The sequence below is a fragment of the Pempheris klunzingeri genome, chromosome 8 (assembly GCF_042242105.1).
Source record: "Pempheris klunzingeri isolate RE-2024b chromosome 8, fPemKlu1.hap1, whole genome shotgun sequence".
NCBI classification, from domain to species: domain Eukaryota; kingdom Metazoa; phylum Chordata; class Actinopteri; order Acropomatiformes; family Pempheridae; genus Pempheris; species Pempheris klunzingeri.
In genome coordinates, this window is record NC_092019.1 from 14,312,212 (window position 1) to 14,326,430 (window position 14,219).

The 14,219-nt window shown below is 42.1% G+C and overlaps 3 protein-coding genes across 3 annotated transcripts; all 3 read left to right on the forward strand.

The window, feature by feature from the left end:
- The first annotated feature begins 640 nt into the window (after positions 1 to 640).
- On the forward strand, positions 641 to 2,620 carry hoxa11b (homeobox A11b). Its single transcript, XM_070835600.1, has 2 exons — positions 641 to 1,280; positions 2,244 to 2,620. Exons 1-2 carry the CDS (start codon positions 677 to 679, stop codon positions 2,474 to 2,476), a joined length of 837 nt encoding a protein of 278 aa, XP_070691701.1. The 5' UTR covers positions 641 to 676; the 3' UTR covers positions 2,477 to 2,620.
- A 4,206-nt stretch (positions 2,621 to 6,826) lies between these two features.
- On the forward strand, positions 6,827 to 9,317 carry hoxa10b (homeobox A10b). Its single transcript, XM_070835699.1, has 2 exons — positions 6,827 to 7,601; positions 8,612 to 9,317. Exons 1-2 carry the CDS (start codon positions 6,827 to 6,829, stop codon positions 8,884 to 8,886), a joined length of 1,050 nt encoding a protein of 349 aa, XP_070691800.1. The 3' UTR covers positions 8,887 to 9,317.
- A 1,996-nt stretch (positions 9,318 to 11,313) lies between these two features.
- Positions 11,314 to 12,571, forward strand: hoxa9b (homeobox A9b). Its single transcript, XM_070835761.1, has 2 exons — positions 11,314 to 11,830; positions 12,328 to 12,571. The coding sequence occupies exons 1-2, from the start codon at positions 11,314 to 11,316 to the stop codon at positions 12,564 to 12,566; spliced, it is 756 nt and encodes a 251-aa protein (XP_070691862.1). The 3' UTR covers positions 12,567 to 12,571.
- Positions 12,572 to 14,219: the final 1,648 nt, after the last annotated feature.

The window sequence follows — 14,219 nt, forward strand, 5'->3', positions numbered from 1 at the left end:
ATAAGACGTGTTATATCAAACTGAACGTATTCTCTGTTTTAGCTCATTAAATGTCATTTGTGCCACAAATATTAAGACTTACATGCATGACAAGTCTAAATCGCTTTGCCTTGGGATTAGAAATGTGAATATCATCTTTAAAATCGTTTAGTCTTCTCCTCGGAGGTTAAGGTGAGGGTTAAGGTGAGGGTTACTTTTAAAAATGAACTTAAAAGGTAGAAATTGTCAGGTTAAGCAGCTTGGTGTGAAATTGGATGCAATTGTCTGTTTTGTTCTACCTTGTAATGTTGAAATTCAACGACAACAGTCTGGAGCCTGATAGACGTGAAGTTACAATGAAAGAAAGCCCTGTTTTAAAATATGTAGCTCTTTCAAAAAAGCCTAAATTGGGTCTAAGCATAATACCCCCTTCGGTATTTTTCCCTTCACATACAGCCAAAGGTCTACTTTATAAACTCATTGACTCATATAGCCTACACGTTGAGGCGTAGGCTATCTGTCATTTTGTGCCAGTGGTCACATGGCTTTGGCCCTCAGGAATGGATAGAGATGGATCCCCACGTCAGCTTGTACGTCTAAGGATTTCTGCTCCACCAGTCTGCCTCAAAGTGACTGGAGCGCAGCGCCGCGGAGGAACTATGCGAGGATTATTATAGGACGTTTCCAACAGCAGAATATGGATTTTGATGAGCGGATCTCTGGCTCTAATATGTATTTACCGAGCTGCACTTACTACGTCCCCGGAGCCGACTTCTCGGGTCTCCCTCATTATTTAACCCAGAGCCAGTCCTCTTGCCCCATGACATATCCCTACCAGTCCTCAGCCCTGCCACAGGTCCCGTCCGTCAGAGATGTGGCTTTCAGAGACTATGGGATTGATACTTCCAGTAAATGGCACCACAGCAGAGGCAGCCTATCGCACTGCTACGCCGAGGACATCGTGCACAGGGATGGCTGGACGAGCCCGACCTCACGGGGGGGAGAGATCCTGGTGAAAGGCGGCTGCAGCGCCAGCCACTCCAGCTCCTCCAACCCGACGCCCGGCTTCTATGGCAGCGTTGGCAGGAACGGCGTCCTGCCACAGGCGTTCGACCAGTTCTTCGACACCGCCTACGGGGGCGCGGAGAGCAGCACAACACCGACAGCACAAGCGGCGGACCCGGACAGACACGCCGCCAAAACAAGCCCAGCTGCGGCTCACCCGGGCTCGGACACGGCGGAGAGCTTCAGCCCCAAGTCGTCCTCCGGCCACAGCGAGGAGAAGCAGAGCAAAAGCAGCGGTGAGTAGCCGTGCGCGATGCAAGAAGGAGAAAACTCTAGCGCGTTGCTCTTAAAGCTTTTTATATGCTGTTTTATAAGCACGTAAGGTTTATGGAGGGCCTGCACATTTACCCTATAACAAAACTATGTTATAAACGACAAGATCACGTGCTTGGGATTGAAATTGGCCGTGAAGACTTTGGCGTTAAGCTTGTCTTCCAAGATTTCAAACAAGTTCTCCACTTTTTTCCTCTCTGTGTGTGCTTAAATATCCTTGTGCAGTTGGGCTGTAAACTTCATTTATATGTCAAATCATTATTGTTTTTTTAAAGAAAATCAAATTTTGCGTCCAAGTGCTTATGATTAATTAGATTTATCCATCATCTTTTCTGCATGTTTATTTTTAGGTTTATAATTTGGTTTAGAGGTTTATCATTTGGTTTGGAGTTGACTAAAGTGGTGCGTTTTAATCTGACTTTGGGCCACATTTGGGCTAAAACCCTGCCCCCCATTTAAAGACAAACATGTACAAATTCACTGGGTTTGCGAGGATTTAATTCAGCAACTGCTCTCCATGAAATTCGCCTCAGTGACACTAAAACAACAGCTCTTTACGCACAGCGAAAACAAAAGCGCACAATACAAGCATATCAGATACATGATACTCAGGACTGTTTGGTTTAGGCCCACGCCCTCACTCTTAAAAGCCAGCCAGTACGGTTTTACAGATTTCAGTAAGTTTTCACAACTTCCGACATGCGATCCGTCATGCCCAACATGTCCCACTATCAAGTCCAGTCTTTGTTTACAAATCTCGGTCCCGTAGGCCTGCCAGAAGGGAGACACTTGAACTCCATGGCTCATGCAGACCACCACTACTTCTTCAAAGCAGCAAACAGACGGATGATTTCACGTTATTGCATTGCGTCTATACATATGATACCGTATGTGGTGACCTTTGCCTTTATTTGGTTATCTTTCAGGTGGCCAGAGGACGCGCAAGAAGAGATGTCCATATACAAAGTATCAGATCAGGGAACTGGAGAGGGAGTTCTTTTTCAGCGTTTACATCAACAAAGAGAAGCGTCTGCAGCTCTCACGGATGCTCAATTTGACAGATCGCCAGGTCAAAATCTGGTTTCAGAACAGGAGGATGAAGGAGAAGAAACTGAACAGAGACCGTTTACAGTACTACACCACAAACCCCCTGCTATAAAAACTGAACAAAGACTGTCACTGGCACGCAGCCATGCAGCCCCTCACACAGACTCCACATCTACATCTTACCTGGATGACGAGTTTTTTTTAATGTGCCAGACTTCACAAAGAATTCTACTATTTATACACTATTTTGTCATTAAACACCGTTGGGTCTGCTATTATTATTATTATTATTATTATTATTATTATTATTATTATTATTATTATTATTATTATTATTATTATTATTATTACTACCATCACAGGCCTATTATTCAGTTTGCCCAGCCAATCAACAATTTTTCAAAATTCAAAACCATATGGTTGCTTGTATGTTGTGCTTTTACGCGGAAGTGTCTGAGTTCCTTTTGTATTATTGAATAATACACACAAAGATTACAGATCACAAAGATTGATCAAAGATTAGATCAAAGATTAGATCAATATATATATATATATATATAGTGATCTCTCTCTCTATATATATATATATATATATATATACACACACACACACACACACATCTTCTTTGTAATCTTTGTGTGTATTATTGAATTATATATAATTTACGCACAGACACGCAACTTTTGTGGCCAGAAATCGTGACAACAAACTACTGCTCGTGTTCCTTTCTTCCTCTTGATATTTTAACTTTATTGTACAAATACAACTTCGTTGACTGGAAATAATTTTGTGTCTTCTGGAATTACTGTCAAACTTCACTTGACTCTGTTGGCGGTGATCATCTGTTCCCCCAAAATTACTGGCTGCATAGTTAGAGAATGAGTTAAGTTATAATCTGATACCAGTTCATTCATTTCATGAATTTAAAGCCTGATGTTCAGAGATATCCAACATCTGCGCCTGACCCTCAGTACAAGCCCTTTGTTGAGCTCTTAGCCGTAAAGTTGGATTATTCTCGAAAGCAAACCGGTGATAAAAGAGCAAACCCCCTCCAGTGAAACACAAACCCATATTTTGTTTTATATACCAGCACGTGGATCGTATCAGATGCATGATACAGGTCTGATGCTTTTCATTCCCTCATGGCTGGAAATGGGATCCGCTGCACTTATTATTTGATATCCATGACAAAGAGCTCATTCATTTCTGGGGCGACGTGGACAGGCTGATTTTTGACCTAACATGCCTGTCAGGCTTACTGAAACAATCTCGACACGTGTTTGCATGCATATAGATGTAACAGCCCGCCTCTTTTAATCTATTTATGTGATTGTGCTCTCATCAAAGAAGTTATTGAAAGGAGATATTCACTTCATCCCCTGGAAGTCAGCTAAGATTGACTGATCAGGGAGAGACATGGGGGTAAATAAAGAGGTGGAGGAACTCTGTGTCACTATCACAATATGGACATTTAATTATTATCTGGAGTGGTTTAATCCAATAATCCAACATCAGTTTGGTACTAATTAAACAGGCTATGAATTGATGTCATGAAGATATATATTAACCTGCACAGGAAGGGAGATAGAATGAAGCCCACACACACAAAAAAAAGGTTGAAAATTAGGTTGGGGTGGCTTTATATCCACCACCAGGCCCCTGAAAACAACTTGAATGGCCTGCCATAAGCTAATAAGGGCCCTGATGCCCTCCTTATACCGTGCATCCTGTGAGGCTCCCAGGAATTCCGCTTTGATTGCTGCACATCCTCCCAGTTGCTCCAGTAACTTGGCCATAAAACGCGGATTCGTCTGGAGCATTTGGAGTGTAGTGCAATAAAGCGTCTGAGACCAAGGTTATTAACTGTGACTAAGGGGCTGAAAAACAACGGCTGGGAGCAGTGAAAGCTTGTGTCCACGGACCTTTCCGGCTTCATTTGTTTCAGCATCTTACCGTGGTAGGAATATTCTGCGTTTGTGTTGTGTTGCAGTGCAGGCCCGCCGTCTGCGCCCACTGGGTGGCGCTCCTCAGATCAATGTCATTGCCGTGAATTGAGATATAAAAGAAGTTTGACTCGACGCTCAACTGCTTTAAAATACGTCACCGCCACAGGATTTCACTGCAAAGGTAGGCACAGAAGTCTTATTCATATTAGGGGATGTTCTTAATATGAGTGAAGGAAGTGGGTCTATTTGTTCTGGTTTATCCCTAGTCCATCTCCATATGAGAAGCACTGAGCTGTTTTCCATTTAAGGCGCAGATGTTATGATGTAATGAAAGCATTGCTGGCAAAATTAGAAGAGGCAAACGGTTCCAGAGAAGATGTTATGATGGCATTTGAGCATCAGATCTGATGCTGGTTCTCTGGTTGCAGTTTTGCAGAGGTTATAGGCCTGGAGTGACTAATGCACACAGAGCAATAAGACCACGAGGGCCTGTGATCCCCACATTTAGTGACTCACTAACTTTTCATAATCCCCATACAGTTTAATATTCTTCCTTTTAGAATTACTGAATTGGATTCACGTTGTTTAGTAGTTAAACAAAGTAAACGTGTGAAAACTTGGTGCACTTTGACATTAAGATGCAGCTTGTGGCAACTTGTGGTGTGTGTGGTTGTGAGTGCCTGTGCGCGTGCTGGCATAGACAGACACGAACAGAGAGAGAGAGTTAGTATGGGGGTTTCTTTCATTTCCTAACATTTCTTTAAAAAAAACTGAATGAATTAAAAAAAAAAAACACAAGTTTTATGGGAATAATAATATAAGAACAGCTCACCCACAGCGCACCCTGAAACATCACAGGAAATATCCAATAGGGTTAATGATTATTATCATTCATTGAGGCTAGACTGCTGCAGGTTTGACGCCATATAAAATGGCTGTACATAACTCTGATTTCTAGACTTTATGGCTCCAGACTTATAGGAAAATGGAGGTTGCCGATGTTGTATTTCAGGGTAAACCCACCTTTGGAGACATTTTTATGCTGACCTAAATCTGTAGGCCTGTGTTGTAAACTTCAAACACTGTTGACTTGTCTTTTAAGGAGGTATGGGGAGACGTATTTCTGACTTTTTATTTTATTTTAAATACTAGGATAGTCCAGGATAAGTATTTGTGTTTACCAGACGTTTTCTTCATATGATAAGAATCCACTAACACCCAGTGTTAAATTCACCTGCACGGCGGACTTGTATTACAAAATGTCAAATTATTCGTCCTGTTTAATTTAGATTAAGTCTAATTCGTCTTAACTACTTTCAAACATTTCATGATATTCAAGCACTTTTTGTTCAGTTTTATTTTGCATTCTGTCTGAATCCCAGATTTAAAAAAAAATAAAAAATTCTCCATTACCTCCAACTCAGATACGCAGGGCTGTTGTCTCAAAAATTAACGAGAAGGACGAAGACTATGAAGCGAGAAACGATGAAGATCTTTCATATATTTAAAAGAAAACCAAATTAAAACAACATTGACGGCGCATTGAGCTTTTTATTCGTGGGTATAATGGATATAGGGAGGTGCTTATTTGAGATTATACTTAAATGGGAGGATTATGAGAATATAGGCCTCGGAATAAGATAGCAGGTAAATACGTGGAGAAACTCCTATAAATTCCCACTGGCTCTTCATGTTCAAATGTTCCAATAATCTGTTCACCAGCGAACTACATTTCTTGCAGTCTTGCCACTGTTAGGTGGTCATTAAGACAAATGTAGCTGCAGGGCATTGTTCAACTGTGGCGCTTACTCCACAGTGCCTGCGTGTCACCTTCAACAGAGCCTTTGCAGTAAAAGTTGTCTGGACGTAATCATAGTATTTTCACCCACACACCACAAACAGAGAAGCTCAAGGACTCGAGGAAGTGACTTTGCGCTGCTTTGTCCAGCAGTGTTGCAAAGCGAAACACTGTCTACGCTGCTCTTGGTCAGTCCAGGAGGAATTAAAAAAAAAAAAAAATAGTCCAATAATAATCATCAGTGCTGCACAATAAGGGTTAAATAGTCCCTCGGCCAAAGAGTCACACAGGACCTTTTGGATATCTGAAGCACCCTGTGTTTCTCAGAGGCACCCTTCATTTTTACAGTGCTGTAAAACTGGCCGTAAAGCTATGCATTGTACATTATTGTTAGGGACAGCTTTCAGCAACTGAGTTGTCAAAAAGGGGGCTGTTGTCAAACGTGCACAGGCTGCTCTGGGCTTATAGGTGGTGATGGAGGCTCAGAATGCGAGATTCAAAGGAGATTTAAAGATTTTACCTAAAATCCTCTGATGCACCACTCCCCCCCCCCCCCCCCAGTTTTCTCTTTACTTAGCCTAAAACAAAATATATGACACAGTGGAGCTGCCTGGCCGGACTGGGAGGAGTCTGTAGTCGCCTGGTGTTTTAATTGGCTGCAGGCTACAGTGAGAAGCGTGAGTATCAGTAATTATTCAGCAATGTTTTGCACAAGAAATGTCAGCCAGAAAGGGCTATCTTCATCCTCCGTCAAATTATACCACAACGATGACATGCCCCAACAACCAAGCTGGAAATTCGTTTTTCGTGGACTCTTTAATCAACGTGAGAACCGACAGTGGTTCGTATTACCAAAGTAACGGGGTGTATTTGCCACCGGCGTCGGAATATTCATATGGACTCTCCGGTGGCTCTTGTTTCCCGGGGATCGGTAAGCGCAACGAGCCAAACACCCAAAGCGTGATCCCTTCTTCTGCTCCGTATGTTCAAGGAATGGAAACGTGGCTGGAGACGTCGAGGTCCTGCCGGGTGGATCAGCCCAGCGGCCAGCATATGGCTCAGTGTTCATTCTCACCAAGTATAAAGGAGGAGAGCGCGTATTGCCTTTATGAGTCTGACAAATGCCCTAAAGGAGCAACAGTAGATGACATTTCCTACTCGACTGCATCATGCCCGGTCACCGGCAGCACCTTGCCAGTCCCCGGCTACTTCCGCCTGTCTCAGACGTACGCGTCCTCCAGGCATTACCATGATGTCCAGCCAAACATGAATCACTTTGCTCTGCAGCGACCTGCCCGCTTGGACAGCCAGCCCTCCCAGCCCCAGACTGCCTCTGCTGCGCCGGAGCGGAGGGAGAGCCACGAGGAGGCGCCTGTCCCTGCGCCCTGTGCCCCGGCCAGGGAGGAGGACAGCCGCCTCTCCTCGGAAAGCTCGTCCTCCCCTGAGCCCGCTGAGACGTGCAGTGCGGAGTGTCCAGAAAAGCCCGTCAAAGGTGAAGAGTCGGCACAGACTGCAGAAACATGTTGCAAAAATAGCAGACTGCATAAAGGGCACGCACGTATATATATATATATACATATATATATACATATATATATATATACATATATATTTGTAGGATTCCATTGTTTTTTTAAACTCATGATTTCTAAAGGTAGAGGTGATTTTCTATTAGAGTATTAATATTCAGCCACTCACAGGTGTGCGTTTATCGGGTATTTGAACGTGACTTAACCAATCAGAGCCGAGGATCATCAGCTATTGTGCTCCATTAGCTGTTTTAGATCCCTTATAGGCTGCTTTAACTGTACTTTGTTGCAACACTATTCAAACAGACCTCGCAGATTTATCTTAGGCAACTAGGCTATATAGAGTTTTAATAATTAAAAAGCACATTAATTATTCTGGATTTTAAATAATATATTTCTATATTACTAGGGTCTCATTTTTATTTCATTTGAAGCAACAGCAAGGCCACTCCAGTCCAGTCCGTCTGTCCTGTGCAGGAGTCTGCTGTCAGTCGTCCCCTCATCAATGACACAGGCCTTGCTATAATTTCAGCAGACTGTTTTATGTCTTAATAAAGGCGCAGTTGGCCGCAGGATGCTGTGGTTAAGACTGCTTAACGGGGCAAATAGCAGTTTCTGTAAAAATGCTGAATTGCAGCTTTATGATGAATCCACATAGATAGATAGATGTGTGGTTGTGCGTAAAATGGTAATAAAAATCTAACAGAACACAGAAATCTGACATTATACGGGTATTTCCCCCCCCTATGGTTGTGTTGTAGGTGTCAGTTCAAACATTTGAATTTACATACCAAACCATAACTTTAATAGTTTGCAGTACAAACGCATTTTTATTATTTGAGCATGTCAGGTTTTCTTTTATTTGGATTTTGAGTGTCTCTCAGTGAATCATTTCTGACAACGATACGTGGCTTCTCACCATGTTTGTGTTTTCACACCTGTTGCCTGATATCCTGTCTCATTTTCATCGCAGGAGATGGGAAAATGGAAAGCACGGCCAACTGGCTCACAGCTAAGAGTGGCCGAAAGAAGCGCTGCCCCTACACCAAGCACCAGACTCTGGAGCTGGAGAAGGAGTTTCTCTTCAACATGTACTTGACTAGAGAGCGTCGTCTGGAGATCAGCCGCAGTGTGCACCTCACTGACAGGCAAGTCAAAATCTGGTTCCAAAACAGGAGGATGAAACTGAAAAAAATGAGCCGGGAGAATAGGATCCGAGAGCTCTCCAGCAACTTCAGTTTCTCATGAGACTGTCTGGGTCTCTGGCGCCCTCCTCCATCCATGGCAAGGGCGCCTGTGCAGAGCTCCCCACCCAACTGTGAGAATGTCCATGGAAAATAGGACCCTACTGCTAACTTATTGATTGTTGTTCTTCCTTATTTTCACGTCTGTTTTATTTTTTTTTGTCGTGGATACGTATTTATAAATGGCTACATTTGTATCGTTGATCTATTGTGTTTAAAATGTTCAGAATGTGACCACAATGTTTCAGAGCTTCAGGCTTGTACATATTGTATAATTCAACCTGAGTGAACCATTGGAATTTGCATGCTGGACTAACCCTTGGGATACTTGTGTTACAGTTCCATGTAGGCCTTTATGTGACAGCTAAAGAACCCAAGAGGTCTGATGAATATTTGCACATTTTGCTGGTCAAATTAATAAAACCATCCCTGCAACTGCAGACTTCTTATTTCATTCAGAAAAGACAGACTAGACGCTGCGCGGTGATTTAGTCTTCCAGCTGCCACAGGTACATGGCACGGTGCTAATGCCTCTGTGTTTTGGACCAGACCCGCTTTGTGCACAGTAAATATTATTACTATAATAGTAGCGGGTGATGTTCTTCATAGTTTAGGCCTGTAATAGATGTCTGGCGGCTGTGCACACTTGGTTGCTTTTTGTCCTTGAAATCAGACTTACATGTGACCACACAGCGAGAGGGAAAGCTGTGGGATTTTTCATCATGGTTGTTCAAAATGTATTTGAAATTATGAATCAGTGGGTCCTTGCAGCAAAGACAAATTTCTATATCTTTTAGTGGTAAATGCTTAGTTTTTATATCTATGTAACGACTCATCTGGACTGCTAGAACTCAAACAGTCCAAAATGTCTCAAAACAGTTTGACTATTGCCGCACACACTCACACACATACGTTTACGTCTGCACAGATTTCTAAAATTGTTACAGGTAGACCTGTCATACTGACAAACTGCATCATGTTGACACCCTGAAAACACTAAAAACACGTAATAACAGATATTCCTGAAGAGGAGAGCGGGCTGTTGAGTGGTTTAGGTAGTCTCATGTTGTTGGGCTATAATATTTCTCCCACAACACGAAACTGCCTTGATTACCTCAGTAAAACTCGTCGCATTGTGAAAAGTGAATCACTATTAATTACTGGTCGAATTTCTTAATAATTTGGCTCAGATTGCCCCAAACGCACAAAACAATATTACTCCAAAAAAAAAAAAAAAAAAGGTGCAATAAAGTGTTTTATTGTTGTGCGTAAAGAGGAACTCTTTCTGTGGATTTTCATTATGAAGCACATTTTTGTCACGGTCACATTTAATCTTAGAGATACAAAGTTTTCTCCATGTCTGTAATTTAACACTCCTCCTGCTAAGGATTTCGAGCGTCTCCCCTGTGATCTAAACAGCGGGAAGTTAAGATGCAGGATGGGAAATGAAAGGATTAAGGCTTGTATGTGCCCAAGAGAAGAGAAAAGGACAGACAAGGCCTCGGTTATGATCATTGCAGTCTGCCAGTTGCCTCGCCGTAGGAAATGCCGGATGCGTCTGCTTGCGCCAGAGAAAGGACACAAAGGCTGAGCTTTATTGGTGATATTTAGCTTAGACAGCCAGGTTGTAACCTAAAGAAAAACAACCCAATTGCCCGTGATAAAAAGGACTGTTATATAGCACCCAAATAACTTCACCCCGCTTTCCGTTTTAGATTGCCTTCAAAGTAGAGCCACAGCACTGCAGACACACTATGCGCGTCTTGGAAACTGTCCCTTAATTTGTTTTGATATTGTAAACTTCAACGCTGCTTTAAACACACTTCTGCTTGCCTCATCTTATTTTAAAAAGTCTTGAAAATGTTTTATACGCCAGCCACTAACGAGAAGCAGAATTTTCTCTCCCATAATAAGAGGTTTATAGATGGAGGTATTACATTAAGCATTTTATTTTGGAGACCAACTAATCCCATTTGGTTTTTATGAATATATCTTTTAAGTAAAGAGGTTATTTGGTGATTTAACAAACTGAGGCTTTAAAGTGAAACTCCCCCTGTTCCCCTCTATCACAACTATGTTCGATTACACCAGCATAAGATCTCTTGACAAAAATCATAACGTTTATTGCTTATAAAATGTAATATTTCCCAATAAAGGCGCGGGGATTTGCTATTAAAATATGGTGGGGAAAATGGTGGCCATTTACTTGAGCAGCAGGCTGATTTATTATTTATTGTTCTGTCCCACGGTCACGTGTTTGGGGCGCCCTATCCAATCTTGGGCAAGGTTCAACTTACTGGACGCATTGAGCCCCTTGCTGGTGCAGGAAAGCAGCACATTATATGCAATGAATGAGTATCTCTAAACATAGCGGGACCATAACGCGCTTTTTTATGTTGTATTTTTTCATTTTGGCTTTTGCATTATTGCAATGTCGACGCTGGGAACGAGTTATTATGTTGACTCGTCTGTTCTTCCCGAGCAGGAAGATATGGCACCGAGGTACTCATCAGCTGCAGGGGTGGAGCAGGCGATGCTCACCGAATATGGCGGACACGAGTCTTGCCCTTTGCAGGCGAAATCTTCTATTTTTGGGGGATCTTGGAGTCCCATCTCCGCCCAACCTCCAAACACAGCCACTCCGACCTATATACATCACCATTATACAAGCGGGGACAGCGATGGCATGTTTACGCGCTCCTGGGCTTTGGATCCGGTGTCCGCGTCCCTGTGTTTGACGGGATTACCATCGACAGCCATGCATTATGAGATCAAACCCGAGCCTCTCATTGGGAGTACTGAATGTACAACTTTGGAGACGCACACACCTCTTTTGTCTGACATTGGAAACGAAGCGTCTCTTGCGGTGATTCCCTGCGAAACCACATCCACGTCCAAAGCCCCTGACGAGAGCCCGTTAGCAGAGGAAAAGAGGGAGATAGATGCAAGTAAGCAATGCAGCGTTTTACTATTTCATTCTGCTCACACTGTGGACCAATTTAGATGAATGAAAATGGCATTAATGGCATGAGGATGTGGAGGATTTGTTTTGGATGACGCAGCCTTGACGCAAAAATGTGCGTAACATTTTTATAGAAAATATTGTTTAGGCTCAAAGAGAGGCGATAGTCGTCTAGCTCAGTGACACGATCTTCTCTAAAGATAAGCGAGGCATATTCCTCAAGGTGACCAAGACGCTTCATTGTATGTATAGGCTAAATACACAAATATGTCAAAGGAATTTGGTGAGGAATTTCTCAATCCTCAAATCTTTTCGGTGCAAAGTGAAAAAATACACAAAAATATTTTCTTTACGAATCTAAAACCTTGTCAGGAGTAGCACGTCCTTCCCAATATGTAAAGCCAACAGACCAGTGTTGTTTTTGAACCCTATTCTGAGAGCATTAACTCTACTGTCTCATGGTTTTGACTCCCCTGTTTCCAGATGACCCCTCATCCAACTGGCTTCACGCGAAGCCCACCAGAAAAAAGCGTTGTCCGTATACAAAGCACCAAATCCTCGAACTGGAAAAGGAGTTTCTATTTAACATGTACCTCCCCCGGGATCGTAGGTACGAGGTAGCGAGGGTCCTGAGTTTGACCGAGAGACAGGTGAAAATCTGGTTTCAGAACCGCAGGATGAAGATGAAGAAAGAAAACAAAGACCGGCGGAGAGACAGTTAACTTGTTTTGGACTGACGGTGGATTAGGGCCTGATGGGGGAGGAGGGGGGAGAGAAAAAGGGGGGCTGGGGAGGTATGTCCGTAATATTCCTGACCTGTTACACATGTTGTTGTAAAGTTTGTGTTGTTAAAACAATGCTGGATGTTTTTGTTTCTCCCTCCTCTAATATATCCAGTGTTTCATGTTTGTGAGAGGACTCGTCAGAATTTAGATGTGTTGTATTTGGCGCACAGAAATAGTAGGAAACTATTTGTTAATTGCATGAAAGTATCTTTGACTACCTGAATGTCTTTCAGCTACCTATTTGAATTGTTTAAGTTATTGTTTCTGCACTCTAGATGTTTTTTTTTTTTAACCCTTTTGATCCATTTGTGAAAACACTGTGCACATTTAAAATACCTCGTTGATCCTGGATTCATCCAAAATAAAGAGTAGCCTAGTTTGTATAGCACATGAGAAAACGTACCATGTCTTATTGAATGGTTGTCAGTTTGCTCAATGTTAAAGCATTACACCTTTAACATAGTTTAACGAAATATATACTACAGATTAATAAAACACAACAACTTGCTGAATTTTACTTCTGTTATTGAAAATTGAAACTTTGAAACAAAAAAAGGAATTAAACTGAAAACCCTGTTTTTATTTGAGGAAATAAGATTTAAAAGATAATCAGACTTCAGCTGCGTCTTCTGCTTTGCAACCATCGAGCTTAATGGCGCAAACAACCCAAATATGCTACAAAAAAGGCCTATCTAGATTTTTTTTGTCTCTCAGAAAGGCTTCTGTCAAACCTAATGCCATCAAGTTGCGTTTCTAATAATAACAAATATTATCTATTACAATAATATCATTGCCGTGGAACTGAGATAGGCATCTTTATTTTATTGCAACAAGGCCAATATATTTATATATATATATTTTATTTATTTTTTTTACAGAATGGAGGCATCCTGTTTATGTCATAATATATATATTATATATATATATAAAAGAAACTATTGCCTGCAATTACATGAATTATCTTTGGATCATTCGATTAAGAAGCTTTTACAGAAGCTTTTACAGAAATGAAACAAAAGGACAACACAGCGATGTGCTGCAACCATTTAAAAATACAAAGTGAGAGCAAATTAAAGCAATTTAAGCAACACATTTGACAATTCACAGATTATTTTACCATATCTATTTTACTTCATTATCCTCTGAATAACGGCATGTACATGTATCTATTACGTTGTTGGACCTTTTCGCCCCTTGAACGTCCAACAAGCCAGACTAGAAGCCCTCGTGCAATAAACCACAATCACAACCTCAACTGTTTATAAGGTGCGAAAAAAGCAAAGCATGTAGAGGCTCGGGGACCTCGGCCAGTCAAATATGTGATATTGTTGTAGGACAGGCCTGGAGCACTGGGGTAGCACACACACACACACACACACACACACACACACACACACACACACACACACACGCAGCAGAGGGAATAGCAGGGCTGCAGATGGGTCTGTCTTAAGACGTCTAATTACTTTACAGCCGTCCACCAACAATTAGACTGTCTCGGCGCAGAAACATCCGTTTGTTGTTTTGTTGCAGGGGAGCTCTCAGGTCAACAGTCAGCAGACACACACACGCACGCACACACACACACAC